A 27,805-nucleotide genomic window follows, 5' to 3' on the forward strand; every position below is an offset into this window, starting at 1 on the left:
TGCAGGGATTATACACCAGTGTGTGGTAACCTGAGAAAAGGATCTGCTACTGAGGCAGCAATGCAGCCAAATCAGTCTCTGGCTATCCCGTGGGACACTGAGCTGCAGTTGCTTTCAATACCTCTTTGTCATCCACTTCAACTTTACATTCCACTTACAGGCTCTGCACTAACAGATGATAACTGAGCCTCCAAGTTTAGGATTAAGAAATGAATGTATGGATCTCGTCTGACAGCACATACTTGGGATCTAACAAACCTCACCCCTGGGCTTCTCCAGACACATCCCAGTCTCTGCCCTTCTCACTTGGATAATCTATCAAGACCCCTCTGAACTTGTCCGAAGCAAAATACTTCCCTGATGCTTTGGCAAGTGATCAGTTAAGTCTTTTCACTTCCTGCAGGGTAGGAATCCCATGGGAAGAGGATCATCCATGTGGTGACAGGGCACAAGAGTATCACGAGAAACATCAGTGCCCACCTGGCCAGGCAGAACTTACACAACTAAAATCAAACTCAGCCAAAGGCTGGACCTGCTCTCCACAGCACCTCTACCTCAAAGCTCACATCGAGGACACAGAGGCAACATTTCACATGCTCACTATCCTGAACTCAAAATTCACACTCAACAATAAAATTCCACCCAGAAGGTACTTTAAGAGGACAACATGTACCAAGATGGTGCCTAACAAGGAGCCTCTGCTTCCAAACACTCATTGCCTACCTTTTGCCCCGAGAGCACTTAGTTTGGAAGCCTGTCACAGCTGAATGGAACAACAAGAGCTGCCTTCAATTTGCCAAGGCAACAGCCTTCAGCTGCCCACCATATATACTGTGACCTTCACAGCCAAACAAAGGAGCACCAGTTATTCACGGAGAAAATCAAGGGCTTTATATAAAAAAAAAATTGGACATGGCTGCTCAAACAGCCCTCACCACGTAGACTGGTACTGTCTGCTTCCTAACAAGCAGGCAGATTTGTTAGGAAGTTCTAAAATTAGGTGCTGAGCACCTGAAAAAAAGGTCTATTTAAAGCAGGCAATAAAATGCCACATGGAGCTGTACTTCAAGATGGCTGGTTACGCTCAGCATGAGCCGTATGTGGCTCCAGAGGGGAAATTCTGCACCTGAAGTACATGTGCAAGGTATTGTCCAGAGCAGTGTGGCTGCCCCATCCCTGGAAGTGTCCAAGGCCAGGTTGGACAGGACTTGGAACAACCTGGGACAGTGGAAGGTGTCCCTGCCCATGGCAGGGGGTGGGACTGGATGAGCTTTAAGGTCCTTTTCAACCCGAACCATTCTGTGATTCCATGAGTCTCTGATTCTACATTATTTATCATTTCCGTACCAATACTTTTTAGAATATTTCAAGAAAACCACGTAGGGAATAACAGATCTTGAGGTTCATAAGACAATTTGATCCTTGATGACTTGGCTTTGTGTGCAAGTCCCTGAGGATTTACTCTGACAGTAATTATACACCGAGCTCCCTATTTCTGTTTGATTAAAATTCATCTTCCAAAAAAGCACTTGCAGTCCTTACTTAGACAGCTGGAGAAATGGAAAATTCACCACTTCTTCTGGTAGCTTTTCACCCACACTGCTGAAAGATGTGTTCCTTGTGCACACAAACAAATGGGAAACATCAGTATTCCAGACTCCTGCATCGTCCCCCTTTTAATTCTGATTGATCACGGTTCTCACACGCTCCAGGCCCAATTCCACCGGGTATGAAGTGCTCTGTTAATGCCTGTGGGTGTGCAGAAGAGGCTCAGTTCATGGTGAGAGCAGAGTGTTCGAGGGCAGAAGTGCCTTTTGTTCAGAGAACAGCTTTTGCTGTGCTGCAGAACAACTTCAGGCAAGGAACTATTTTTGAAGAGTTTAACAGGACAAAGTTCCCATGGATACATGTGTGTATCCTACATGTTCAAGGAAACAAGTGTCTCTCAGGCTCACTGATGCCTGGTGTTGCTTAATTAAACATTCTTGTGCTGGAAGGAAAACCAGGAAGTTGAAATTAGGTATTTTCTAAACAGATGACGTAATTCTCTGTCTAGAAGAACATATTACTCTGCTTACCTCTAACACCTCGTGTGATCACCCAAAACAAATCAGAAAACAAAATATCTGTTCTGTTCTCTCTTTGCCCTCTGTCCTGGCCGCTAGATGAAGACAGATGAAAAAACAGAGAGAGAACAATTTCAAAACAAAAAGGCGACAGGACTGCAAAAGTTACATGCAACCTAATTCTCAGAGATGATCTATTCATGCCAAATCCGGATCTTACTTGAAGTCTGTGGCAGTCAATCCCTTTGACTGCCATGCAGGCAGGATTTGGCCCCGGTGAAGCATCCGCCCGCATTCCCAGCTGCTCTGTCCAGCTGCCGCAGAGGAATGCGGGGCTGCCGAGGGCGCTGGCACGGGATGGAGTCCAAACTTCCAGTGAAAAGCAAATTCCACCTCAGTACTTGGATCTGAACTTTGTCGGTGCGATGGCTGAATCTGATAAAGTAACCCCCCTGCCTGACAATAATTCAATTTAGATTCTTCTCCCTCACCAGCATGCAAACCATGTTTGAGCCAGCCCTTTATTGGATATAGCTTTGAGCATCTGGAGCGCTTTGGAGAGAGACACAAACACTCATGAGCAGTACCAGGAAGGAAAGCAGGGCTGTATTTGTGTGTGTGCTCACTTCAGAGCAGATTACAATCAAGTGCTCAAGACAATATTTTTATAGGGTTGAATCCTGCTCCCACAATTCAACAAGATTTGCACCACTTCGTAGCATGCCACAGTGAAACAGACAACAGTTTGCAGAAAAGCACTTTCAGGAGGGGTTAAAGCAAGCAAATAAACACAGCTCAGTCATTTTAGCACTCTGGTTTAAACAGAAATGTTTGAAGGCATAAAGGCCAGTTAATTCCTATTGGAAATCAATGGTAGCTGAGGAAATGCAGCATTCTGGTACCCTTGGAACATTGTCCTTGGGCTATGGGCTGCCCTACCTCTGCTTTCTCTAAAATAAGATGGAAATGTAAGGTGCTTATTGATTTTGCAACTGTCCCCAGACTTCTTGCCTACGGGGAAAAGTTGTCCCTGTGAACCTCATATTCATCCCACTCTGTGCTTCCCGCCTCTTCAGAAGAACCAGCCACCACTAAAGCTCGAATTTTAAATCTTAAGACAGCACCGTCGTGCTTTTCAGGGTAAAATTCAAAATACGAGCTGTTTACAGGGAGAAAGGAGGCTGTTTCAGCCTGGGTTCGGTATCCACCTCCACTTCAGCCTCTCTCCGAGGGCATCTGGAGCGCCCTGCGCGGGGCACCTGCGGAGCGCGGCTGCCTCCGGCTCTCCCTGTGGGCCACTGACACCTCTTTGCCCGATAGCCTGAAGCACAGCGCCGAGCCCCATCGCCAGCGATGCCACCGCGGCAGGAAAGCGCCGGATTCCAGCGGAGTGCCCAGGAAAACTTTTCAGGCAGCGCCCTTAGGCTGACGCTGCCCGGCGGGGCTCGTTCCGCGGGGGCGCGGGGCGCTCCGGACCCGCCCCCGGCTCGGGGAACCCCGCTCTCGGAAGGGAGAGTCCCGTCCCGGGCTCGGGGAGCTCCGTTCCCGGCGGGGACAGCGCCGTTCCCGGAGGGGAGAGCTTCATTCCCGGCGGGGAGAGCGCCGTTCCCACTCGGGGAGCTCCATTCCCGGCGGGGAGAGCGCCGTTCCCGGAGGGGAGAGCGCCGTTCCCGGCTCGGGGAGGTCCATTCCCGGCTCGGGGAACCCCGTTCCCGGTTCGGGGAGCCGTTCTCTGCAGGGTCCCCTCCCGGGCTGAGAGCGGCCCCGGACGGCACCTGCCAGCCCCGCACGGGCGGGGGTCGGGGGGGTCCCCGCGGTCGCCGCGGGCGCGGAGCGGGGGAGCCCCGGAGCGGGGGAGCCCCGGCGGGGCGGGAGAGCCCCGGAGCGGGGGAGCCCCGGCGGGGCGGGAGAGCCCCGGAGCGGGGGAGCCCCGGCGGGGCGGGGGCGGCCCTTCCCCCGAGGGCAGCCCGGTACCGCCCTGCCTCCCGCGGGGGGCGGAGCGGCCGCCGCCGGGGCCGGGAGCTCCGGGGCCGGTGCGACGGTGCCGGGGCCGCCGCCGCCGCCCATGGAGCCCAACGGGACGGCGGCGGCGGGGGGCAACGGGACGGCGGCGGCGGGCGGCGGGGGTGCCCCCGGGGGCGGCCCCCTGCTCATCCCCTCGGCCTTCGGGACGGTGCTGTCGGTGATGTACGTGGCCGGGGTGGCCGGCAATGTCTACACGCTGGTGGTGATGTGCCACTCGGCGCGCTGCGCCGCCCCCATGTACAGCTCCATCGTCAGCCTGGCCCTGGCCGACCTGCTCTACCTCTCCACCATCCCCTTCATCGTCTGCACCTATCTGGCCCAGGACTGGTACTTCGGGGACCTGGGGTGCCGCATCCTGCTCAGCCTGGACCTGCTCACCATGCACGCCAGCATCTTCACCCTCACCCTCATGTGCACCGAGCGCTATCTGGCCGTCACCCGGCCCCTGGACACCCTGAAGCGGTCGCGGGGCTACCGGAAGGTCACGGCGGGGGCTGTCTGGTCGGTGTCGCTGCTGCTCACGCTGCCCATGATGCTGATGGTCACGCTGACCGAGGGGGGCAAGGCGGAGGGCAAGGTGAAGAGGATGTGTGCGCCCACCTGGAGCGTGGATGCCTACCGGACCTACCTGACCGTGCTCTTCAGCACCAGCATCATGGCCCCGGGGATCATCATCGGCTTCCTCTATACACGCCTGGCCAGGACCTACCTGGAGTCCCAGAGGAACCCCCCGCACAAGGAGAAGAGCAAGAGATCCCCCCGGCAGAAGGTCCTCATCATGATTTTCAGCATCGTGCTGGTCTTCTGGGCCTGCTTCCTGCCGTTTTGGATCTGGCAGCTGGTGCGCCTCTACAGCAGCTCCCTGCAGCTCACCACCCAAACCCAGAAGTGCATTAACTATCTGGTGACCTGCCTGACCTACAGCAACAGCTGCATCAACCCCTTCCTCTACACCCTGCTCACCAAAAACTACCGGGAGTACCTGCGCAACAGGCACCGCAACTTCTACAGGTTCACGTCCTCCTTCCGCAAGAGGGGCTCCAACCTGCAGTGCTCCTGGGGACGGTCCATGTCCTCCAGCAACCAGTACGACTACAGCTCGGAGGCGCTGGGCATGGCCACTCTCAAGGACAAGTGAGGAAGAGGAGGCGCTCCGGACACACCAGGACCAGCAGAGCGTCCGGCCAAGGTAGGGCTTTGGGACCCCCTAGCCCTGAAGGGTCCTAAAAACTCATTTCTGGTGCTCTCTCTAGCGAGGGGCAAGAAGCTTGTGTGAAGCCAAATGCTGCGAGATGAGTCTGAATTTCCATCTGGCTGAGGGCTGTTGGGGGGGTCCTGCCGGGAGCCAGCAGCCACTCAGGACAAATCCTGCAGGGTTTTGGGTGCAGAAGATGAGGTGGATGCTCTGTTCAGTTCTGCCACAAACTGTTTTCACGCTTGGCCGAGTTTTGGCTCCGGCTCCGCACACCGTTTCTCCCGTGTGGTTTCTCAGTGCTGCCTTTGGGCTACAGCTGGGTCAGAGCTGCAGAAATCTGAAATTGGTATCACTTACCTGAGCTGCCTGCCTTGTGTTTGCCCTGTGTGTTACCGTTGTCTGTTTCTGGAGTGTGTAAAGAGACCTCTAAGCCCCTTTTCCTATTTCCTGTTACATTACGGTGCACTACTGTTATATCAAGCTTAAAGTCTCTATTTTTAAATTCATTGCAGCAGCACTTTGAATTCCAAGCATTCAAAAACCACAAGGTAAGCTGTCAGAAACCACAGGATCACCTAAAAAAAAAAAACCCTTATAATTTTTTAAGGTTTCTACCTAAGGTGGTTTGAATTTGCCACTGATTTTTTTTTCTTTAAAAAGTTGGTCCCTTTCTTAAAAGTCAACAGAGCTTGAAAACCCAGAAAATTTACCTTGGAAGAAATAAAAAATTATTTATAATCCTATCACTCAAAGACCTGAGGCTCTAAGAAAAATGACTGAATCCTATATCATAAAAGTCATCATAAAAGAGACAAATTTTTTCATGACATTTGATCAAAACCTTTTTGCCTCAATGTATTCTGCTCATTTTCTCCCTGCTTGGCATCTCACAGTAAGCCTCCACCACAGATCCTGGAGATGCCTGTAAGCACTTAAACAACTGTAAGGTGTCAGTTTATAAATAAATGCTTATTAAAAATGGACCATGCTCAGCTTTCCCCTCGCCTGGTCTCTTCACCCAGCTCAGGGGGATGTATCTATCTGGGCAGATGCTGCAGTTCCCAGCTATGGGGATGAAGTTGGGGTCAATATTCCTCTTTCTTCTTCTGAGACAGACTCTGGGGATAAGAAAAGCACTGTACGAGCTGCACAAACTCTTGTCAGCAGCTGTTGATGCCCAGGGAGTTCAGAAGCAGCAGCAGTGTCAGGAACTGTCATTTCCACTTTTTTATTACTTATTCCCACCCCCGCCTGCCTGAGCAGAGTCCCACTCCAGCCCTGCAGTGCTGCTGCATTCCCGTGTCCTTGGGTGATGCTCTCGTGTCCCACACCAAACTTTGGGGTGTGTTTGTGCTAAAGCAGAGACACGAAGTGCCAACACCACAGACAGGGCTGGGAGCAGAGAGCAGGCACAGAGACATGCTGGATTTTAGGCACTCAACTAACAGAAAAATACACAAGTTGGATGAAGGTGTTCCTGTGCTGGAGTCAGGCATTCTCTTGGGATGCTTTTTGGGGAGCAGGGGAATGAGTAACTCACCTTGCCTATATTACTTTTAACCACAGGACTGTCTTTGAAACACTGGTGATCACTTTGTCATATTCCAATGTTGCATAGACTCCAAGCTGGGTGTCTTAAATAGTCCTAATGTTGTCCATTCCTTATGAAACAGGGGGGCTAACACACAATTCATGTTGGGAATTGGCAAGGAGAACAGGATTCAGCAGTTTTTCAGAACAACTTTTCAGGAACTAATTGATTTTTTAATTATTAATTGTAAAGCCATTGTTACTTTTCCTCTGGCTCCCATTTCCGAGGCTGGAAGTCACTCCCATATAGGAATAAAAAAGGTAAGACTGCACTCAGAAGGTGGGAGTATGAATGTCATGTGCAGGGTGTGTCTGCACAGAAGTCCTGGCAGAGCCAGGCATGGCTGCATCCCGTGAGCTGGACAGGGATCAAAATGAGTTTTAGGGACTTTGCTTTGTATTTTTCAAAGAAAAAGTTAAAAAGCTGAACAGCCTAAAACCATATTTGTTAATATAAGGGGGAAGCTGAAAAGGAGTTCTGCACAGAAATAAAAGGGTGAAAATGCAGAGCAGGAGGGGTCTTCAGCTGTAACCTCAATGTGGGGATAAGCAAACAGCAGGGGCTCATTTGGGACACACTTCTCAAGACACCTCTCAGTCCCCTGAAGAGATTCTGTTACTCTGCTCAGTGGCACCAGCAGTGTGTAGTAGCTGTGCTTCCTGTGCCACGTGGTGGGAGCATTAAACATCAGAGGGTTGATGGAGGAGCATCCAGATGAAAGGCAAAATACTGGATATTTCAAAAAAAGGGTACCCAGCTGGCCAAGGAAGGTGATTCTCCCCCCTACTCCACTCTGGTGAACCCAGCCTGCAGTGCTGCATCCAAATCTGGGGTCTCCAACATCAGAAGGACACAGAGGTGCTGGAGAGTGCAAAGGAGGCCACAGAGATGCTCCAAGGGCTGGAGCCCCTCTGCTCTGGAGCCAGGCTGGGAGAGCTGGGGGTGTTCACCTGGAGAGGAGAAGGATCCAGGGAGAGCTCAGAGCCCCTTCCAATGCCTAAAGGGGCTCCAGGAGAGCTGGAGAGGGACCTTGGACAACCCAGACTGGGAAAGGAAAGTAGTTTCATCCTGAAACATAGCCTTCCTTTATGGTGGGATGTCCTGGAGTGACAAGACAAGGGGGAATGGCTTCAAAGTGACACAGGGCAGGGTTAGATGGGATATTGGGAAGGAATTCTTCCATGTGAGGGTGGGCAGGCCCTGGCACAGGGTGCCCAGAGAAGCTGTGGCTGCCCCTGGATCCCTGGAAGTGACCAAGGTCAGGTTGGACGGGGTTTGGAGCAACCTGGGACAGTGGAAGGTATCTGAGGCTGGGGGGTTGTAACTGGATGATCTTCAAGGTCCCTTCCAACCCAAACCTACCCAAACCATTCTGTGGCTCTGTTCTATTTGTCACTCCTCAGGTTTTTCAGCCAGGATGTGTTAAACTGCCAAAAGTCAGTAGGTTTGATCCACTTCATAAATATCCTGCTGGAGCCGATGTTTTAACTGAGTTCCTGTTGTCTGGGCAAGCCTTGACTCCTCTTGGTGTGCTCTTGGTGTCCTCTTGGTGTTTGGGAATGAGGGGACTGTCCTCATGGGTCTTCCTTTAAGAACAAAACCAAATTAATCTGGTAGCTCCCTTGGGAAGGGGAATGCTCTGCCTGTCTAGAGCACAGAGCCCTGTCAGGGGTTGACACAACCTTTAGGTTACCTGTGAGGGATAGCTTTACCTGCTCTCACCCAGAGGATTTGGGGGAGGTTTGGGGTTGGGATCTCAGCATTTCTAAGCACATCTCCCTGTGTGCAGGCTGTGCACACCTGCTGTAAGGGAGCTCAGGCTATTTTCTACATGAAGGCGTTCTTACCTGTCCTCAGCACTGAAGAGTTGGGATTCCCAAAGCCATGAGATTAAAAACATCTTGTGTCCCCAGCCACAAAGGTTACAGAAGTGTGTGAAAATTGAGATAACCAGAATCTGGATGATGGAACTTTGCAAATTCTATGACTGGTGTCACTCCAGGTAAATCTGAAGCATCTCAGGCCAGGGCTGAGTAACAACAGGGAAGTCAGTGGGGCTGTAACTGAAAAACAACATGTGGAGAGTTCCTTAAAAACAATTTTACTTTGGCTATTTTACATTCCAGGAAATCAAGTTCTGTGTACCCTGGGGTCACTTGTCATTCCTAAATCATTGTAATCCTGTGGTTCTTAATGCTTTGGGTGTTTTTTATTATAAATGGAATGTTGCTGCAGGTTCAGTGACACATGTTTCTTCAGAAACATGGGAAATGGGAATTTTAGGAAAGGCAGCAGCCTTTTCTTGTTGGGCCAGAGGCTGTCACTGCACAACTCCATATGTGCTTTACAAGAAAGAAAATAGTTCAATCACTAGAGATTTTTTCCAATACCCTTTGGGATTTAGGGGTTTATAATGCAAAAACCCAACCCAGAGTGGGAAAGGAAAGTAGTTTCATCCTGAAACATAGCCTTGCTTTATGGTGGGATGTCCTCAGATGGGAGCTGCTGTAGCCATGGCAATTTTTCCACTTTTACTTGAAAAGACCAAGACCACTCCTTTGTGGGGCAAATGAGAGTATTTGTTTTTCATCAGACACAGGAGAAACCACCTGAGCCTTACGGCATTTTTGCTGCCTTTACCTTCGGTCACTTTTTTTTAGTCATCTTCCTCTCCATTTTTGAAAAACAAATTTGCAATAAATGCTCAAAAGCCCCACATTACAATTCCATCACGAGTACAAGCAAATCAGTAACTTTTGAACTCCTATTTCAGCAGTCAGGTTTGGTGCTTAGTGTGTGACTGAACACCAGGGAAGCCAGCGAAAGAGAGGGGACTTGATGAGCATTTTGTACCTGGAGCTGCAAGATGCACAGCTGGATTAACTGTGGGGAACTGGCAGGGGGATTGAGCTCATAATCTATTATAATCTATTGTAATCTATTATAATCTATTATAATCTATTATAATCTATTCATAATCAGCAGGATTATGAGAGAGGAGAGCACATAAAGCTCGTATCAGAGCCCAGCCCTCAAGCCCTGGGTGCAGAAAACGGAGAGAAATCCTCAGAGCAGCCCCGAGAAGCCAAGAAGCTTTGCTGGGAAGTTTGAGGACACTCGGCTTTCCCGTCGCTTTTTGGAGTCCCTCTGGTGGCAGCACCAAATTCCCATCTCGAGGTCTCGGGAAGGGAATTTGCTTTTTATTTCTAGCCTTTAAAACACAGAGGTTGCCCCAAATCACAGCACAATGTAAGAGGATTTTATACCTTAAAACAGAACATTACTGGAGGGGAAGAGAAGAGAAAAACCCACTCCAAGAGTTAACTTTCCTCTCCCACGTTTCTTCTTATGCCAAACCCAGACTAACTTCATTCCTGTCATTTTGCACAGCATCCTCCCAGCCCGCACCCACAGAAACACCCAGAACTGGTGACTAACTCCAGTTTAGCCCAGTTGGGGTTTTTCTGCCTGATAATATTGGGGTTTGCTGTTACTTTCTAGTTTTTTTCCAGGGAATAGAGACGCTGAGTTAATTACTGTGGTTTATGAGAAATATATTGCTTTGTCTTCAAAAGAGTAGCCACAGCCTTGCAGGGTGTAAGCACCCAGTAGAGTTATTTTTATTAGCATTATAGAAGATTCTTGCCCTTGTTTGGGAATGGATTTAAAGCACAGCAGGGAGAAAGGATGCAGTCAGTTGGTGGCAAAGTGTTGGGAGGGGTTGGGTGGCCCAGGCTGAGCTTTGTGAAGGCAGATGGAGGAACTCCTCCCAGCCAAACCTCTGGGATGCACCAAGCTTCTGTCAGACACCCAACACTAAAAAAGTTATTAATATGTTAATATTATACTAAATATAGGTGTATTAAAATCCTAAATGGGGCATATATCAGAAGGGTTTTTTTAATCATAAAGATTTCTGCTCAGGAATGCAGCTTTCTGCCCACACTGAGTTTCTGGTGTGGTATATATCACCTTTGGGGGAGACTAATTTCAGTTCAACAAGTTTGAGAGGTCAGAACTGGAGCCATCTTGTCCCCAAAGAAAATGCCCCCAATGGAATTTACCAAAGCAAAACTGCTGCATCGTTTTACTTTGGTCCCCCACCCAAGAAAGGGAGAATTAAAAAAGGAAAGGGAGAAATGAATCCTGTAGAAGTCTTCTGGCATTTGGGCTCTGCTTCTCTGCTTCTCTTCACTTATAATATAAATTTTAATTTAAATGAAACATTTTGGTAAGCACTAGGAATACTTCTACAGTGAGAGACGAGGTGAAGAGTTAAAAAGCATTCATTAAAGCATTTATTAAAAAAGGCTGAACTTCAATACTGTGGAAGATCCCACCCAGACTCCTCCATCAGGATATCTGGAAGGAAAGCAGTAAATAAGTTTGTGCACAAAGCACCAGCAGTATCAGCCATGCTTGGCACAGGGAACAGTTCTAAAACCAAAGCCATGCTAATGCTGGAGAAGTAAAATCTGACAAGTTTGTTCCAGCTTGTTTTGGCCAATCTCTCTGAGATGCTGTTAGTCTTTCCTTGTGCATTGCTGTTAGGATCTTGAATTCAGCTCCTGAATTCTTAACTAGAACCAAACATGATTCCATCCAAACAAAGCAAGGGAGATTCCTGAAGCTAAATGTGGTGTGTCCATAAACACAGCCTGTTAGAGACAGTTACCCCTTCATCTGTGTGCTCCTGCAAGCCAGGGACGTCCATCAAACTCACAGCCTTCTACCTCTGTTATTCTTTTAAATATCAGCTTGACATTTGAGAAGCACAAGGCTGCCTCTTGCAAGAAGCCTCCCAGGAAAAGGCACTACAGAGCAATTATTCTTGGGTACATTGAAGCTATCTTGTGAAAATCTGCAAGAATGGAGCAGGTAAATTAACTGTAGTGTAGTAATGCTGAAAGGGGAGAGACAGCAGCACCCTTAACACGTGCAGAGAGGACACCTAAACCTCCTGGGAGATGCAGGTCCCACCAGACAAGCTGGGCATGGCAGGAAGCAGCACCAGCTCCTGTGCCAGGCTCCCACAGCACCCTCCCTTTGGGGAGCATGGGCTGGCAGCCAGCCCCAGCATTGCGCTGCTCAAAATCCCAGTAACCCCACAGGTTTAAATCGAGTTTCTCCTTCTTCTTTGTAACTGATGGTTTTTTCCCTTTCATTTAACACCACAGAAGGCAGTATTTTACAGAAATGGCATGGTTATAAAATCAGCCAGAGCCACAGTTACCCCCAGCCACCACGTTTTGAAAGCAGCTTTCTGCCCCTGGGCAGTGTCCAGGCAAAGGGCTGGCAGCAGGAATACTCGAGGAGTCTGCAGCCTCTGCCTGCACCGTGCCCTGCAGCCAGGTGAGGTATTTACCTTCCTTCACAAAATCTGCTGCTGGGGGTTCAGAGACCTCTACCCCGAAAGCACCTGTGCTGTTGATAGCTCAGGCAGGCTTAGAACAAGCCAGTGAATGAAAACCAGGAGAGATTTACAAGGGTTTGATGCTGGAGCTGCCTGTGGAGGCAGGGCTCCACAGTGTGGGAGCTGAGCAGAGGGATTCACTGAAATGGGGCAGCTCAGAAGTCCTGAATCCTCTTGGAAAATTACCTCGGGGAGGTGACTTGGTCTTGGCTGCTGTTCATGAAGTGCCTAGAAAACAGCAGTGCTATTTCCAGTGTCTGTGCAGGTGTTGTAAAGTGTCACTGTTGTGTGGGACATGTTTTGGGGTCGCTGGATGAGAGATGCTATGGACGAAGGGGAAAATGTCTCCTTGTAGGGGTAACTTAGGGTTCAGGGTAGCTATTCATGGTCAGGCAGAGGAAGTGTTTGTCGACCAGAACCTCTCTGCTTTTGATTTATGGCAGCTGGGCAGTGAAGATGCTCCTTCACCCCCAGCCTTGGCAGCTGTGCCCGGCTGGGATCATGACTGGAATGAGCCTCCTGATTAAAAACACCATCATTTCAGTGCATCAATACCCTCTTTAAAGCCCCTCCTCGGTGACAGGAGGAGATCACAAGGAAGCAGAATCTCTTCTTTACCTCCTGGGAGCCTCCTCCCCACATTATGGGCTTGGGGGCACTGGGATCAGTGGAGGTAAAGGCAGAGCCTGTGCCTCAGCCTGCTCTAAGAGCACGATATCCGTGCAGAGGAGGCTGGATAGAAAGAATTATCCCAACACTCATTACTGACTGCTAAACACAACAGAACTTCCCTGTCATTTTGCTGTCGGCATCCTTTTAGAATGATTAAGTATGTCGAGGAGCCTCTGCCTGCCTGAGGCACAGCACAATTAATTCCCAACAACAAAAGCAGAGGAAATAACAACCGGGTAACTTTGCTTGGCTGCTGTCACGTGTTGGGTTTTCTTAATACAAAGGCGAGTTTATTATGGAAAATGTCCCTCAAACTTCAAAGCATTGGTTCAACCCTTGCAGCAGCTTCTTTTAGACCAGATGAGAAAGTGAAGCCCCACATCCTGCAGTGCCCAGTGTTAGAGGAAAAGCTCCTTGCAGATTTAAGAGGGGAGGGACCACAGTGGAGTGATGAGGACGGGGCTGGAGCATCACTTGGGCTTTTACTTCCATCCACATAAGAGAATATTTTCTCTCCTAAGCATTGTGTGGGATATTCAGTATCTATCTCTGTTATTCAGGGGAAAAAAAAAAAAAAAAAAAGGTTTGGGTTTAGTCCAATAAAAGACAATAAAAATCTTTAAACCTATAACTTCATGGTATGGGGAAAGTGTTTATATGCCCCAATTCCAGTTCTTGTGTTCGCAGTCCCAGAGGGGCCCGTGAATCTCACAGCATGAGAGTGACCTCAGGTGTGGGGAGAAGGGCTTTGACAGCCACACTCCCTGCAAAACCCAAGCGTGAAATCGTTGATGTGTCACCCTGAATCACTCATTAATGAGAGCACAGAGAAATGGCTTTAGGCTGAGAGGAGCCTGAGGAAGGCAATGCTGCATCATCTCCATGCTGCCTCTGGAAATCAGGCTTTACAGCTGCTGTGGGGAATGCAGGGGGAGGAGATGGGCACACTCCTGGTTTGGGGACATTTCCCCTCGTGCCAGCACCCTTGTGCAGAACCAGCCCTTGCTCTGACAGCCACGTGCCCCTTCCAGAGGCAGCCGAGTCCCAGCCTCCTCTCTTGCAAGCCTGTTGGGAAATAGAATTATTGGGAGCAATAAAAGAACTGTGCAAGCAATAGGCCTGGAAGTTTTAGGCTTGTGTGTGAGAAAGCTTTCCATGGGAAAGTCCCTGTGTGAAAGATAACAAGCAGGGCTGGGAACAAAGAGGGAGTGAAAACTTGCAGCTGTACTATCCGGGAGTGAACGAGGGAGACGGGCACTGACTTCTTTATGGAAGCTTGCCAATGTAGTCCAATTATGTAGAAATAGAAATGTGTTTTGATGAGCTTTAAGCCACTTAGGAGTTAACAAGCTGGTATACTATATAAGTGCCTTTGGACTGCTAATAAACGGAGTTTTGGGGAGTTTGCTCTATCAACCATATTGGTTTGACTGTTTCTCTCTCCCCCCGCCGGGGCCCGGGCTCCTCGTCTCACTAAGCTTCTAACACAAGCCCTCCTCCCTTCCTGCCCTCTTTGCTGTGCTCACAAACAAACCTGGTCTCTACAGGAGCCTCCAACTCCACTCCAGACCCTCACGGTGCAGGGTGAGGAGTCCCAGAGGCAGCATGGGGCAGCAGGAATGGGATGTCCCTGCCCCTCTGGGAGTGTCAGGGCACAGGAAGAAATAGAGAAGCTCGCTGGCACGAGCACTTTAGCTTAGAGCTCAAAAAAAGGCATCAAACCAACATCTCAATGGACATTTTTGTCTTCTGTCACATTCTTCAGTAAATGTTTATCTCTGGAGAGCTCGAGGTGCGTGTTTGAGGCTCAGCCTGTGAAGGATCTGTGTATAATTACAGACCCCATGCCAGGGCCTGCCTTCACAATGTGCATTCCCACTGCTCAGCAAAGATGGAATCCCCTGCCTGTATTGAGAGGAGCTTGAGCGGAAAGATCATGGATCCAACGTGATGTTTGGGTTGTATGTTCAGCAGGAACGTGTTTGGTTTTACCATGTTGCTGTCTTTGCTGCTTTTACTTTAACCTTACGGGGTTTATTTTTCTGTCCCTTCTTTGTGTCACATTTCCTCCTCAGCAATAAGCTGTAACCTCTCCCAGGGACTCTGCTTCCACCCTGGCTTTGCTCCACAGCTAAAACCACCACACACCACGTTCTGTGATACCCCAGTGAGAGTTTCAAGGCTTTGGGGACATTTCTTACCTCTTGGATTTCAGAGCTGGTTTAGGTTGCCCACAGAGAAGGGAGAAGCCTCTACTGATTTCCACAACCTAATCAGAAAGTGGGAATGCTCCTGCAACTGTGACTCTATCAGCAAATCCTTCAGCTCCATTTGAGAAGTTATGTCTGCACAGACAGGAGGATGATTTAAGAAGCTTTTCCTTTGCTGCTGCTCCACCTTCCACCTCCTCTGTCCCCTCACTGAGGCTGGTACATCTGTCTTTGCAGTTTTGTAATTTTAAAAAATTAAGTCATTTTACTTTATAGGGTTGAGGGTTGTTTTTTTTTCCCAGTCAAGACAAAAGTAATTATTTCTTGTCCTGATCAGGTTCCCTGCCTACCCCAGGCAGCTGAGCTGATAAAACTGATGGGCGTGAAAAGGAGTGCATGTGAAGCATCTTCAAATTTGTTTTAAAAACCATTTTTAAATTATTCCGTGCAATTGAGCTTGTTCTTGTTTAACATATCAGTTAAACTCAGGCCAGTAAATGGCCAAATTCACAATCTCCGTGACTTTTACTCTGCTGCAACTGGGAAGAATCTTGTGTTCTCAGAGGGTTTGGGCTTTACTTCTGCCTCCTCCTTTCTGGTCAGTGAGTGGGGCAGTGGCTTCCCCCTCCAGAGATGCCCATTAGCCCCCAGGGAGGCTCTCTAGAGCCTCGTGAGGCAGAATAACCATGAGGAACATTTATATCCCTGCCAGAGCACCCATGAAAACAGAGTCCTGCAGCTCCAACCCATGCTCATCATCTTCATGATGGATCTTCAGTCTGGGAGGGACACTCAGGGGCTCAGCATGGGGGAACAGCTTTCCTTACAGTGCCTGGAAACCTGGGGGGCTTTTTCCTGTTCAGTTTTCAGTTATTTGACTCACACTTGATGGACTTCATTTCCCAGCGCATTAACAGCTGGTGGGTTCCAAGGCTGCAGTTGGCAAGGAATGGAGAGTAATTACTTGCTGAGCTCATTATAATTGTTCAGTTATTGAGTAATTTGGAAAGGCAAGCAGGAGGAATATTTGGTTAATTAAGAGCTCGTTTAATCACTGCTAAATTTAGCCTTCCAAAACAGAGCTCACCTTCCCCAGATTTGAAAACCTTTGGACCTTGTTCCCTCCCAGCTCAGACCCTCCCACATTTGGCTCCACTTGCATTAAGCTCTCTCTGAAGCTGCCATCAGTCTCCAGCAAGATGTTTAATTAAAAACAACTCACCTGTAGCTACTTGGGTACTTTTGAGGCCAAACTCTCATCCAGTGTCAAAACCAGACATTACAGAGGAGCAAAGCCTGAGTGCTTAACAGAGCCCAGGCAGTGTGAGCAGCAGAAAATCTGCTGAGCCCTTGATGTTTTTCGAGTTGCAGCTGGTCCCACACATTTGCTGGCCACGTGTTTCTTCTGTTTGAGAGGTTTGATAATTTAAGGTTTAGAAAGCAGGTTTAGCATCCAGAGGACGCTTTCTGGAGCCTGGACTGACTTCCAGAAGCTGTGGGGAGTCTTTAAGGCAGTGCTTGAGACAAAAAGGGGTTTCCAGCTTCCTTTCATGTCTTCACTGTTGCCCAAAGAATGTCAAGTGTCTGTGTGTGAATTCAGGGAGGCTTGTAACCAAAAAAGTTGTGTTTGAGGACTTTTGGGAAGGGTTTCAAAGGATGGACTTAAATGGGAAGCAGCATTTCACTCAAGATGAGTATAACTTCATTTTTTAAACAATGAGTTAGTAGATGTAAAATAATTATTTTGCTTTGGGCTTGTTGTTTAAGTGTTTTTATAGTTTGTTCTAGATTATTTTAATACATTGCATTCTTCATGCACGGTCAGTGGGGTGTAACTACTGCTGCCATGGGATGTGGCCATCAGCTGGCACATCCTAATGGAAAGGGGACCTTCCTCCCAGCATGGAAGTCAGTGGCAGATGTCCATAAAAGAGAGAAAAGAAAAAGCAAAGCCCTGAAACCCTTACTGAGCACAGGCAGATTTATCTCCTTTGCACTTCCAAAGTGACAAATGTTCAAAGCCTCCAGGAGGTCGTGGCTCCTCCAATCCTGTAGGAAGGAAGGAAGAGTCTGTTTTGAACCTCATCCTTCCCAACACACTTCAGAATGAAGTAAACTTATTTCTTCTGCAAGGGAGAAGACAAGAACAAGCCAGATCTTGTATCTCTGGCAAGATCACCAGTCTTTTACAAAGGCATCCTTGAACTTCTTCTGTCTTGCTTTCAGTTCAGCTGTTGCAAAAAAAAAAAAGGAAAATAATTTTTAAACAGGTTTTTTCAGGGCAAACTCTGTAAGGTAAATGCTGCAGAACAGAAGAGTCATCCAAGCAGGTTGATTTTAAAACCTGAAAACCTTGACAGCCTCCTTGCAGCAGCACAGAGCCACATCAGTTCTGCTGTTACCCATGGTTACAAAACTGGTGAATGAAATGAAATGGAATCCAAACCTGTCAAGAGTTGTAACTCTCACACAGGCAGGACAAATGACCTGGAATGATAACTCCTGGAGTACTCCGCTGGGTCCTCAACTGAATATTTTGTCAAACTGCTCTAAATTAACAGAGCTCACCCATTCTGAGTCTGGGCTGCTGAGAAGGTGAAGCTCCTGGTGGACTCCAGCTGATTTTAAATATCCCCTTTATTTTTTTAACAAGAGGATAAGGCAGATCTCCAAGAGATCCTGTGATTTCAAGCAGAGAAGTGTTATGGGATAGTCTCTCATTGCCCCAAAGGAAAAAAAATCAAGTTAAAGTACGAGCTAGAATTTTCTCTTCAGTCAGTAATTTCTTCTAAATTAATAAGGCAGAGGCAGGTGCTTTAGCAAAACAATTAAACAGCACCTCAATAAAGCAGCTGCTGCCTTTCACCAGGCAGTGACTTCCCAGTGGGCACCTCCCAGGTTTCTGTGGATGGAGGCCACTGAGGCAGCCACACACTGCCTCTGTTCCCCTAGGTTTTCTGCTGGATTTTGGAGGTCCTGTGCTGGCAAGAGGATGACAGCAAAGCTGTCAGGGTCCTTCCTTCCTGCTAAGTGCCCCTGCCAAAGCACCTTTCCATGGCATGCCAGGGCACTGCTTTCCCAGCAACCTCCTTTCCTTACACAAGAAGCTGGAAAAAGTAAGTACAGGGTCAGGGTCCTGGCAGCAGAGAATGGCTGGAGAAGTGCTGCAGACTGATCTCACCCCTCCATATGAGGTGAAATGTCTCTAAACAGCTATTTCAGTCTCTGCTTGCAAAGGGATCCCACCCTCTGCTGAAGTCCCTGGGACAGCAGTTCCTTTTACCTTTCCCCATCCTGTGTATCCATGGGATTTCAATCCCTATCAAGGGTCATTTGGGATGTCAGACCTTGCCATTCAGCACTCAGTGTCACCCAGATTTAGCATTTGCTCCTTCCCAGCACCTCTTCAGCAGCAGGTCTCACCCTTCCCATCACCTGCAATGTGCTGCTGAGTCCCAAAAAGAGCCCAAATATCCTCTCCCAACCCCCCCATGGGGACTTTCCTTCTACCACCACCTCCTTGGCGTGTCCAGATGTGTCCTCCCCATCCCAGCTGCTCACTGCCTTTTGGACTGAGAGCCAGAGCAAACCCTCCAGCCCTCTCCACACCCCAAACCTCCTCCTGGGGTGGTCCCCACCGCCCACCTCGTGCGGGGCCGGGCGACACGAGGGTCTTCTTGTCTGGAGCGGGTGCAGTCAGAATTCTTGTAAGCACCAGTTTTACTGTCTCTTCCCGACATAAACTGCACAAATTGATGGAGCCCTGGCCCTGAGGATAAACACCATCCCCAGTGTTTAGAGTAGCTGTCTCCAGAGAGGAGACAGGGCAGCTGGGCTGACACCCTGGGAGCTCCCCTGGGACACGGGGTTTGGGGTGGGGGGGGGGGTCTGCAGGCTGGTGGCACCTCCCTGGCAGGAACCTTCCCCTGCTCTCAGATGTGCACAGGCACAGTCCACAGGGAGGAGAAAGACCTCAAGGATTGTAATAACCACCTGAAAGTTATTTCGCAGAAATACAGAGTATTTGTGGCACCTGAGGCACTTGCACAAATTCCTGCCAAGGACTGGCTCCAGCCCGTGCCCAGTCCAGAGGGAGCGCCCAGTTTCAACACAGCAATGTTGCAAAATGTTCAGTTTTGTGGAGTTTCCATATTTCTGATTAGTTTCAGCTTTTTAGCTGTTTAGGAATGGTAAATCCTCATGTGGTTAGGAAGCATTCTTGGCTATTATCTCTAAAAAGAACTTCAGGCTAGTAGTTACGAAGGAGACAGAAATTTGATAAGCTCATTAAGCCAAGCATTCTTTCCACACCTGTGTTCTTCCCAACAAAACAATATTTTTTCAATTTCAAGGCTTTTTAATTTAGAGACAGATTTTACTTGTCACACTGATGCAAACGTGAACCCCTGGCATGCTCCATGACTAAAGCTGGCTCAGATGTACACAAGGCTGTCCTCCCTTTCCAGGGCCTTGGACACAACTGGAAAATCCATGTCTCCTAAGTGATACAGTCTGGCGCAGCTGGGCTACTCAGAATGCATTCAGCAAGCAGGTGTTGCTCTTAGAGAACTAAAATCTTATTAATTTAAAAGATTTGGAATACCCTTTGTCTCCTCCACAGTACAGACAAGCCCTCAGCAGCTCGTAGGAGGAAGCTGTGGATGTCTAGAGCAGGCAGTGACTGAACCTTCTCCCAGCTCCACATCCATCCCCTGCACATCCATCCCAGCCAGAAGGAAATAAAACCAAGGGTCACTAACTCTGGTCAGGGGACAGGCAGACAATGATAGCTGCTTTTTAAGTTAATTGATTCACTGATGCATTCACTCAATTTCATTCATTATAAACAAGCTTTAAGGCTCAAAGATTTCTGGTTTTTTGTTCTGTCATATGGTCTAACAAGAGGCTGTTGCTGTTCCTAATGACCTTGCCACGTTTGTAAATCTAACACAGGAACCCTTATCAGTGCACCACAATTACAGAATTATTACACCTCCCACTCCAGGGGAGCTGGGCCATCAAACACCTTCACTTCTGCCTTGCCCAGATCCTGCAAATCATAAACCTGGCCTGACCAGAGGACAGAATCATTAATTCAGACCTGAACATCTCAGAAATATCTCCCTGTACAACTCAGCTATGGAAAGGTTTTTGATTACTGCCCTTTTGTGCGTGCTTTATGGCTGAAGTCGTTCATTTAAGGAGAATGATCAGGAAGAGGACAAGTTTTAGCAGTCTGCTCCAAAGCCTAAGTAGAAAATTAGCAACGGAGTCAAAACGTGTTTAACTTGTGCAGAAAGCGATCATTTCTGCAGCACGCTGGAATTCACTGACTCACGGCCATCTGGAGGTGCTAAAGGCATTTAGAAAACAAAGTCAAGAGGTCTCAAGTTGCAGCTGTTGAGAGCAAAAGGCTCAGAGGCAGCGGGCTGAAAGGGGAAGGCTTCAAGGCACTGCTAAATGTGAGGAGTGGGAGTCCTCATCACCTCCCGAGCTGTGCTGGCAGCTGGGCACTGCTCGAGGTGGGAACTGCCTTCCTGAGAAACCCACGGGCATTCATCTCGTGCACCAGAGAAAGGAGATTTTTTCCTGCTCGTGGTCTGAATGGGCCAAGATCTCCATGAAAATGAGTACCTAGAAAGGGAAAACGGGCAGGGAGAGGACTGGATTTCCAAATACTGTGCAAACTTGTAAAAGTAGAGTGCAACCTCAGTGGAGAGTACTGAAGAGCAGGTGCAGATTCCCTACAGCCGCACTAAAGGATTAATAAATCAATAAAACTTTGGTTTTTCTTACAGTTCCAAAACCCACAAATATTTCAAATCCCCCTTTTTTTTTTCCCCCAAGGGGAAACTTTCTGTACACTTCTGTATATTTATTAATTCAGTTTTAATTTCTTCTTGGATTATTTCTTATTTACAGGTCTAAATTCTGCCTAGTTCCAGAAAAGCTGCAACAGACACAAGCTATGCATGGAGGACACCATCACTTAAAAAAATGCCCATTTGATACACAAGATAAATGCAGAAGAAAGCATAATTCATCATTTTTTAAAATAGGTGGATGTAGCATCACTTAACTTATTTTAGCATGTTCACTGTTCATTATTAATTCAAACAGAAGTGGACAGGGTAAATAGCTGAAGCAAATGGCTATCAAAAGGTCCTATTGAAAATTTTATAAAAGGTTTTAAGAGCTTTGCTGCCTGGAAGCTCTCAGTTTCCAGTTGTCTGATCTCCTAATGAAACAATAAAGCAGAGTGAGGAGGAGGAGAAAATGTCAGTTCAAATTGACACGGACACATCAGTGTGGGAGAAGTCTCCTGTAGCTGCTCTCTGCCTAACACCATCTTAAATTGAACTTCCCCCTCTGCGTGGCTGACTCAGTAGTATTGCTTTTTTTCCTCCTAGTCAAAGTTTATTTTGATCATATTCATTCCCGTGGAAAGGGGTGACTCTCAGATTAATTCCTATTTTCCTCTGAAATAAAGAAACAAAGAAACAAACAAAAACACCCATTTATGGCCCATAGTGAAGTAGAAATAATCCAAGTGCAAGATCACTTCTCTCATGTCTTTTGTGTTGAGAAGTGCAGGGACTAAATGGGCTCAGAGTTTGTCTGACTTCACAGCAGCCTTGTAAATTTTGAATCACCTGGTAAAATGCAGCCTTCTTTTTACGAGGTTATTCAGTGAACCACAATTAAAACCCCATTATGCAGGGAGGACTCCCAGAACACGTCTGCTCTTCAGTAACATAAATCAGAAATAAACACATCTGCCTGCTAGAGGGAATGGAAGAAACCACCAGCCAGAGCCAAGACATGCAGAGTGACTCCATTAGGACCTGCCTTTGTTTATTCCCACAAGATTTAATGGTCTGGCTGGCAAGTTAATATGCTGAGGAGGTCACCTCCAAGGTAGGAACCCACCCAGAGACCTTCCCCTGGCAGGGAAAAACTCTCTCAAAGGAAAACAGCAAGATTTTTTTTCTGTGGAGTCAGCAGCAAAGTGTCCAGGCATCTATGTCAATAACTTAAAATAACTGTGTAAACTGAGGAACAAGAAAGAGACAAATCCTCAAGGTTTCTGAACAGAAAAATCATGGCCCAGGAACCCAGCTGGGGCTTTTTTAGGGGTGGAGGGGCTGCTGTGGCTTGTTAATAAAAGAATGTGAAGGGTATCCCTGTCTAAAATGAGCTTTTTTGAACACTGGAGGCCTATTACAAGAAATTCCCAGAAACAAGTAACATGAATGCTCCACAAATCTCAGCTTCTCTCCAAAAATAGAATATTTCCTTCAAAAAGGGGAAGGTTTCAATGCAGTTCATTACGAACAATAAATCTGACCTGGCAGCTCATGGATTCACCCAGACTGGATTCCTTGGACAGCCTCAGGATTATCCAGCAGTAAACCAAGATGTTTTTATTTAAATGCATCCAAATGTTACAGAAATAAAGGACATGGTGCATCCAGGCTGCTTTACTGATTCCAGAGTAAGAACTATTCCAGCAAGGCATTTCTTCTTGTGATCCCAAGGTCTGACCTGCTCTCTTTAGTATCTGTTTCAAAATTCCCTACTCGTTGTCCATGAAGTATGATGAAAGACAAGAATGCTCAACAGCAGGCAACACTGATCCCCAGCTTGTCATTATTTCAGCTTTACAGGAAAACAGGCAAGATGGAAGTAAGTATGTCTGAAATAAAGGGTGTTGGTCCAAATATGGACAATGCCTCTGTTAGAAGAAAAATAGGAGTATTTGGAAAAAAAACGAATGCTGAAGAATGAAAAATCTCAAATATTGAGTTAGAAATCCTTTATAAAGATTAATACCCCACGTGGGCTAAAAGGATCAGAGGAAGAAGCCTGCTCTGCAGTGCTAGCCAGCCAGTCAATGAATAAATAATGCACTGAGTCAGTACTTGCTACAGGTCAAGGCTGAGGTGTGCTGGGACAGAAGTGAGAGGTGAAATAAGTGATTTGAGGGGAGATGATGGACACACTCAAAGGTGTGTACTTGGGAAACTGGACAGTTATTTCCTGTGCACAGTCCTCCCTGAAAAACTTCAGTACAAAGCCCTACTTTGAGGATAAATTAACCATCAGTAAGAGAGAGCTGGAAGCAGGGTTCAGCCAATGATGTAAATTGAGCTTTCAGCTTCCTAAGAATGTGCACAAGACCCAAAGCACGGCAGAGCTGCAGCTTTCCAGGGTGTTTCACAAGGAGCAGTGGACACTCAGCAGAGGACTCCCACCACTCCAGGGTGGTGCCTTTGCTGGATTTTCCCAGGCTGAGACAATCCATATGTGCCAGAGCCACCTGCAGCTCAGAAAGGAAATAACTCTGCTGCTGCTCCTGGAGTGTTTGCTTGGATTTCCACACAAAAGACTCAAAAAGGAAAGACAGGAGTTGGGATTTTTTTTCTTCTCTTTTTTTCTCTTGGAGAAGGGAGATTGGTTGTATTTATTCCTCCCCACTCTGACCTGACCTCCAGCAGCATATCCTGGTTTTACTCCTAGAATTCAGACAAGACAAAAATACTGCACAAAGCTCCCCAAGAGCAGGTTAGAAAGAACCAATTCCCCTGCAAACACTGTGTAAGGATATCTGGATGCAGAAGGAACACGAGGAACTCTTACATTAAAAACAATGCCATCTTCATTTACTGGGGAAGGGAAAGCTGTGAAAGAGAAATTCAATACTAAGAGATGCAACTGAAGAAACAAAACCCGATTTCCTTGCCAGCACAGTCATCATCAATGCCTTTTCAGCTACATTTATTTCAGTGTGCACATTACTATGTGCTACAGCCTCCTAAAGCACCCAGCTTAGACCTTAAAAATAAGTAAGACATGAAGCTAAATTTCTGCTATAAATCCAAATTAAAATATTTTTTTTAAATAGGGTATCCTTGTAAACATTTCTGGACTTGAAACTGATCGAGATGGAGCACAGAATATTTCAGGCAGATGATACATATTCAGGAAAATCTCAACATAAATGTACCTCCCCAAACCTTCAGTTGACTCACAGGGAATTAAAAGCCACGACGATTCCACAACTGCTTACAACAATGAAAATGTTATACACGAGAAATGCCAAGAAGTCCATCTAGAGTTCCTAGAATCACGGGACAAAAAATTAAAATTTAATGCATATTACAGGACTGAAAGGTAGGTGTACACTAAAAACCTTCTCTGACCACATACTTGCCAATTTTTCAAAAGCTCCTGATATTCCACAAAACATTTGAATGGAAATATGGCTTTAAAAGCAGTACAACTTCACAGAAATCCTCAGGAGGCTTCACTCAATCTCATTGTAGGGAGTTGAATCTGGCTTGCTCTCCTGCTGCATTTTCTATTTTACTCTGGGACTTTTCACACCAGCAGCCCTTCCCTTTCCTTGCAAGTAATTTCCTTTCAAAATACAAATCAGCATTCCCAGATCCTTGTTACGAGTCTGCTTTCAGGTGCAAAGCTGTAATTTTAACATCAGGACTGAGCCCCAGTACACACTGCACAAGTCCTGACCTTTCTTTACTTTAAGTACAAGGGCTCTTTACAAAGGTCTCACACAACTGGGACACATCAAGCCACATTCTGTCATCGCCCCTGTTCAATTAAGAGCACTTCTCTGCAGCAGCTTGGCATCAGACTTATGCTACTTGAACAAATCCTGCCCTTGGAGTAATCAGAGTTCCAGGAATCAGAGCCCTGCAGTTCCCAGTAGCAACAGGCAGCTGAGCCTCAAAAAGGGGCAGAAATGAAAATATTTCAAATTCAGAATTATCTGTCATTATCTGGAAATTATTCAGGGTATTTAAGTGGTCTAAAATAAATTAAACCAAGTTTGTTCCTAATAAGCAGTGAATTCTACTTCCACTCTGCCCCAGGCACATCAGCCTTCTGCAATTACTGCTTCCTGCTGGAGGCTACCTTCAGAAACTTATAGATTGCATTTTACTTCCTCATTTGCCATTTAAATTCTCCCTAGATCTAGGCATTGCTTTTAGGAGTCTGGATATTGAAGCTTTAAATAGAAGAATCTCAGTGGCACTAAAACATACATGAAATTACTGTATTTCTTTCCAAAGAAGAGCTCTCCTACCATGGGCTGTGCACAATTTCCCAGCAAATTACTGGTGACAGGTTTGGCCATCATATTGACCAGATTACTGAGGCTTAGAGACTCCAAAAGACACCAGCTTGATTTTATTTCTGAACGTCCATCTGAACGTTCCCAGCAAGAGATGCACCATGTGCAGGAGTTACTACAAGACACAGGATCTTCAAAAGATGAAAATCCAAGAGGAGATGAGCTGAGATTTCCCCCACGGCCTGAGATGATCTTGTTGAGCAGGATTTGATAGAGGGCAGCTCCAGGAGTGCCACTTCCTTTTAGTGCCACTCACAGCTGGCATGACAGACAGGAGTAACCAGCAAACACAGGTCCATTCATGTTTAGACTGCACTGCTATCAGGTATTTTTGGGGAAAAGCTCTACATTTAAACCTCAGGGTAACAGCAGGAATCAAATTCAATCCACCAAAGCAGTTGCTGGGGATCTTGGTCTGCCTTGACACAGACTTAAAATATGGTGTAATGCAAATTCCTTGGAATAAACAGGCTTTAGGACAAGTATTTCAATATGGAACCCAAGTGACTTTATTATTTCCTTGCATCCAGCCATTTTAACAATTCTCCCTTGTTAGTACAGACAAGGAAGACTTTTTCAGGTTTAAGAAATGAAATTACAGAGGACTCATCTTGCTGGTGTGCCCAGTGAGAGCCGCCACAAGTCCAAGTGTCCTCTCATCATTCCTCTTTATATTGCTCTTCAGTGTAATTCCCCCCAGTACTTATTATTTCCATAAGAGGGTACATTATAGAGTCCAAACTGTATGCATAAAAAAAAAAAAAAATCAAAACACATTCCCAGATTTTCAGTGTTTCACAGAAATTAACATTCAAGTAATAACCAGATCAACATGGTTGCTTCAGAATTTGATTGAGAAAAAAAATTTGCTTTTTCTACCATTTATTTATCAACCTCCTGACCCGCAGAAATCTTTGATTGCAGTAAAAAACCCAAAGGAGTTGGCAAGATTATGCATGTGTTTGTTACTTTCTCTGTACTGCAATGCACACAAGCTCCTCTTGGAAGTCCCTACAATTTAATATTTAGGGAACACCTGAATGGTGTTCCAATGGTGTTCCTGAATGTTAAGAGAAGAAGTCTTCATACTAAACTGGAAAAGAGAAGTCCAAAAATAGCTATTGAGAGACTTCCTGAATATTGAATCAGTAGTAATTCAATTTAAAAAAAAGTTCAAGTAAGTCCCAGCAGCCAAACCCAGGTGTATTCCCCACTGGTCCCACACTCAGGAGAATCCATCCCTCTCAACAGAAGGTGTGTTCTAGAGAGTAACAGTCACCTGGCTCAATTAACTTGGGTCAGACTTTCTACATCCCATTAGTAACTGAAGAGAGTAAAGAACTGAACAGGTAATGGCAGCCTGGGGAGTCAAGATTAAGGCATAGCCCAAAAGATTGTCTGTACCTTTCAAACTGAAGAATTTTTTAAAAATAATTTAAAAAATGAAGAGCCCAATTCTCTTCTCTGTAGAGCTCACCCTCTCTTCTTTGTAGCCTGTCCCTTTGGGACATGAAGACAAACTGTTTTCAGAATGCATCAAATTTAAGGTGTCCTTAAGCCACCATTTGCAATGTTTATGGAAAAAGACACATGAAAACAAAGTGTATCGGTGTGTTCCCACAGCTGGGCACTTCTAATTGCGTGTGAGGTTACAAGAGATGGTCTCTCCCTTTCTCCTCTCCTCTTGCAGGGCTTCTCTCCTTCATTTGAGCTCCTGTCCCATGCCCAGAGGAGTCACCCCAGGACTGGGTCCCCGATGCCGTGCTCCGGGTCGCAGGTGAAGGAGATGGTGATGGCAAAGCGAGTGCCCCACTGAACCTTCTCCACCCGGTGGAGGTTCTCTGATCCAGAGGTGAAAAACGACACCCGGCCTGCAAAGACAAAGATTTTAACCCGTGAATGGAGTTTGCCACTCAACTGCAGCTCTCCCTACACAGCTCAGCTGTTGTCTGGCTCCAGCTGTTCCCCAGTGACCTGAGAGCCCACAGGTGATCACAGACAAACTGCTGTGAGCTTACACTGCACTCTGACAGCTTTTTACTGTTTAAAACATACATTAATCCTTCGTGCCACAAAGCTGGAGATGCAATTCCACCACAGCTTGTAGTTTATAAAAGGCAGGAGGAAGCCAAGAAGTCAGTTCTTAGTAGCTTCAATTAGAAACAAAAAAGCGCAACTCTAGCGACTGTCAGCAAAGTGTAATGATTTCCTCCCTGCTCCCCTTCTAGTCCTGGCTCTAATTTTAGACCACAGAAGGAGGAAGCACTACAAAGGTGGCAAAAAGGCTTCAGTGACAAAACCTCAGCAGGTTTACAAGGAGCTGTGGCAGCTTATCAGCATTGTAGCGAGTGTTTGCTATCGCTTTCTGTGCCTGGTCTGATCACCCGCTGCTCAGGCAGGTTACAAAGTCATGTATCAGCCATGTACAAATTCACTTTCCTGAGAAAGAGCCACTCCATCCATGCACTGGCTTG

General features: G+C 46.9%; 2 protein-coding genes across 10 annotated transcripts in view; one reads left to right on the forward strand and one right to left on the reverse strand.

Annotated features, from left to right (window-relative positions):
- Positions 1-4,131: 4,131 nt before the first annotated feature.
- Positions 4,132-27,107, forward strand: LOC138120369 (urotensin-2 receptor-like). 2 transcript variants are annotated; one of them, XM_069032981.1, is made up of 2 exons: positions 4,132-5,280; positions 27,022-27,107. In XM_069032981.1, the coding sequence occupies exon 1, from the start codon at positions 4,132-4,134 to the stop codon at positions 5,227-5,229; it is 1,098 nt and encodes a 365-aa protein (XP_068889082.1). In that variant the 3' UTR covers positions 5,230-5,280; positions 27,022-27,107. The 2 variants fall into 2 exon arrangements, with proteins under 2 accessions (XP_068889082.1, XP_068889083.1); XM_069032982.1 differs by lacking the exon at positions 27,022-27,107 and adding an exon at positions 21,095-22,625.
- The window catches only part of OGFOD3 (2-oxoglutarate and iron dependent oxygenase domain containing 3), a 50,147-nt gene continuing 34,425 nt past the window's right edge, over positions 12,084-27,805 (reverse strand). Inside the window, exons 9-12 of one of the 8 annotated variants that reach the window (XR_011155836.1) lie at positions 16,395-17,403; positions 16,056-16,105; positions 15,164-15,231; positions 12,084-14,027 (exon numbers count right to left, since the gene is read on the reverse strand). Coding sequence is in view for 2 of the 8 variants with exons in the window: in XM_069032984.1 (XP_068889085.1) it covers positions 26,981-27,202 (222 nt within the window). In the remaining 6 variants the exon portion in view is untranslated. Of the gene's footprint in view, positions 14,028-15,163; positions 15,398-16,055; positions 16,106-16,394; positions 17,404-25,816; positions 27,203-27,805 lie in introns of those variants that run through there. The other 7 variants (XR_011155833.1, XR_011155832.1, XR_011155834.1 and 4 more) reach the window with 7 other exon arrangements.

Source organism: Aphelocoma coerulescens, chromosome 18, assembly GCF_041296385.1.
Source record: "Aphelocoma coerulescens isolate FSJ_1873_10779 chromosome 18, UR_Acoe_1.0, whole genome shotgun sequence".
In the NCBI taxonomy this organism is placed as follows: domain Eukaryota; kingdom Metazoa; phylum Chordata; class Aves; order Passeriformes; family Corvidae; genus Aphelocoma; species Aphelocoma coerulescens.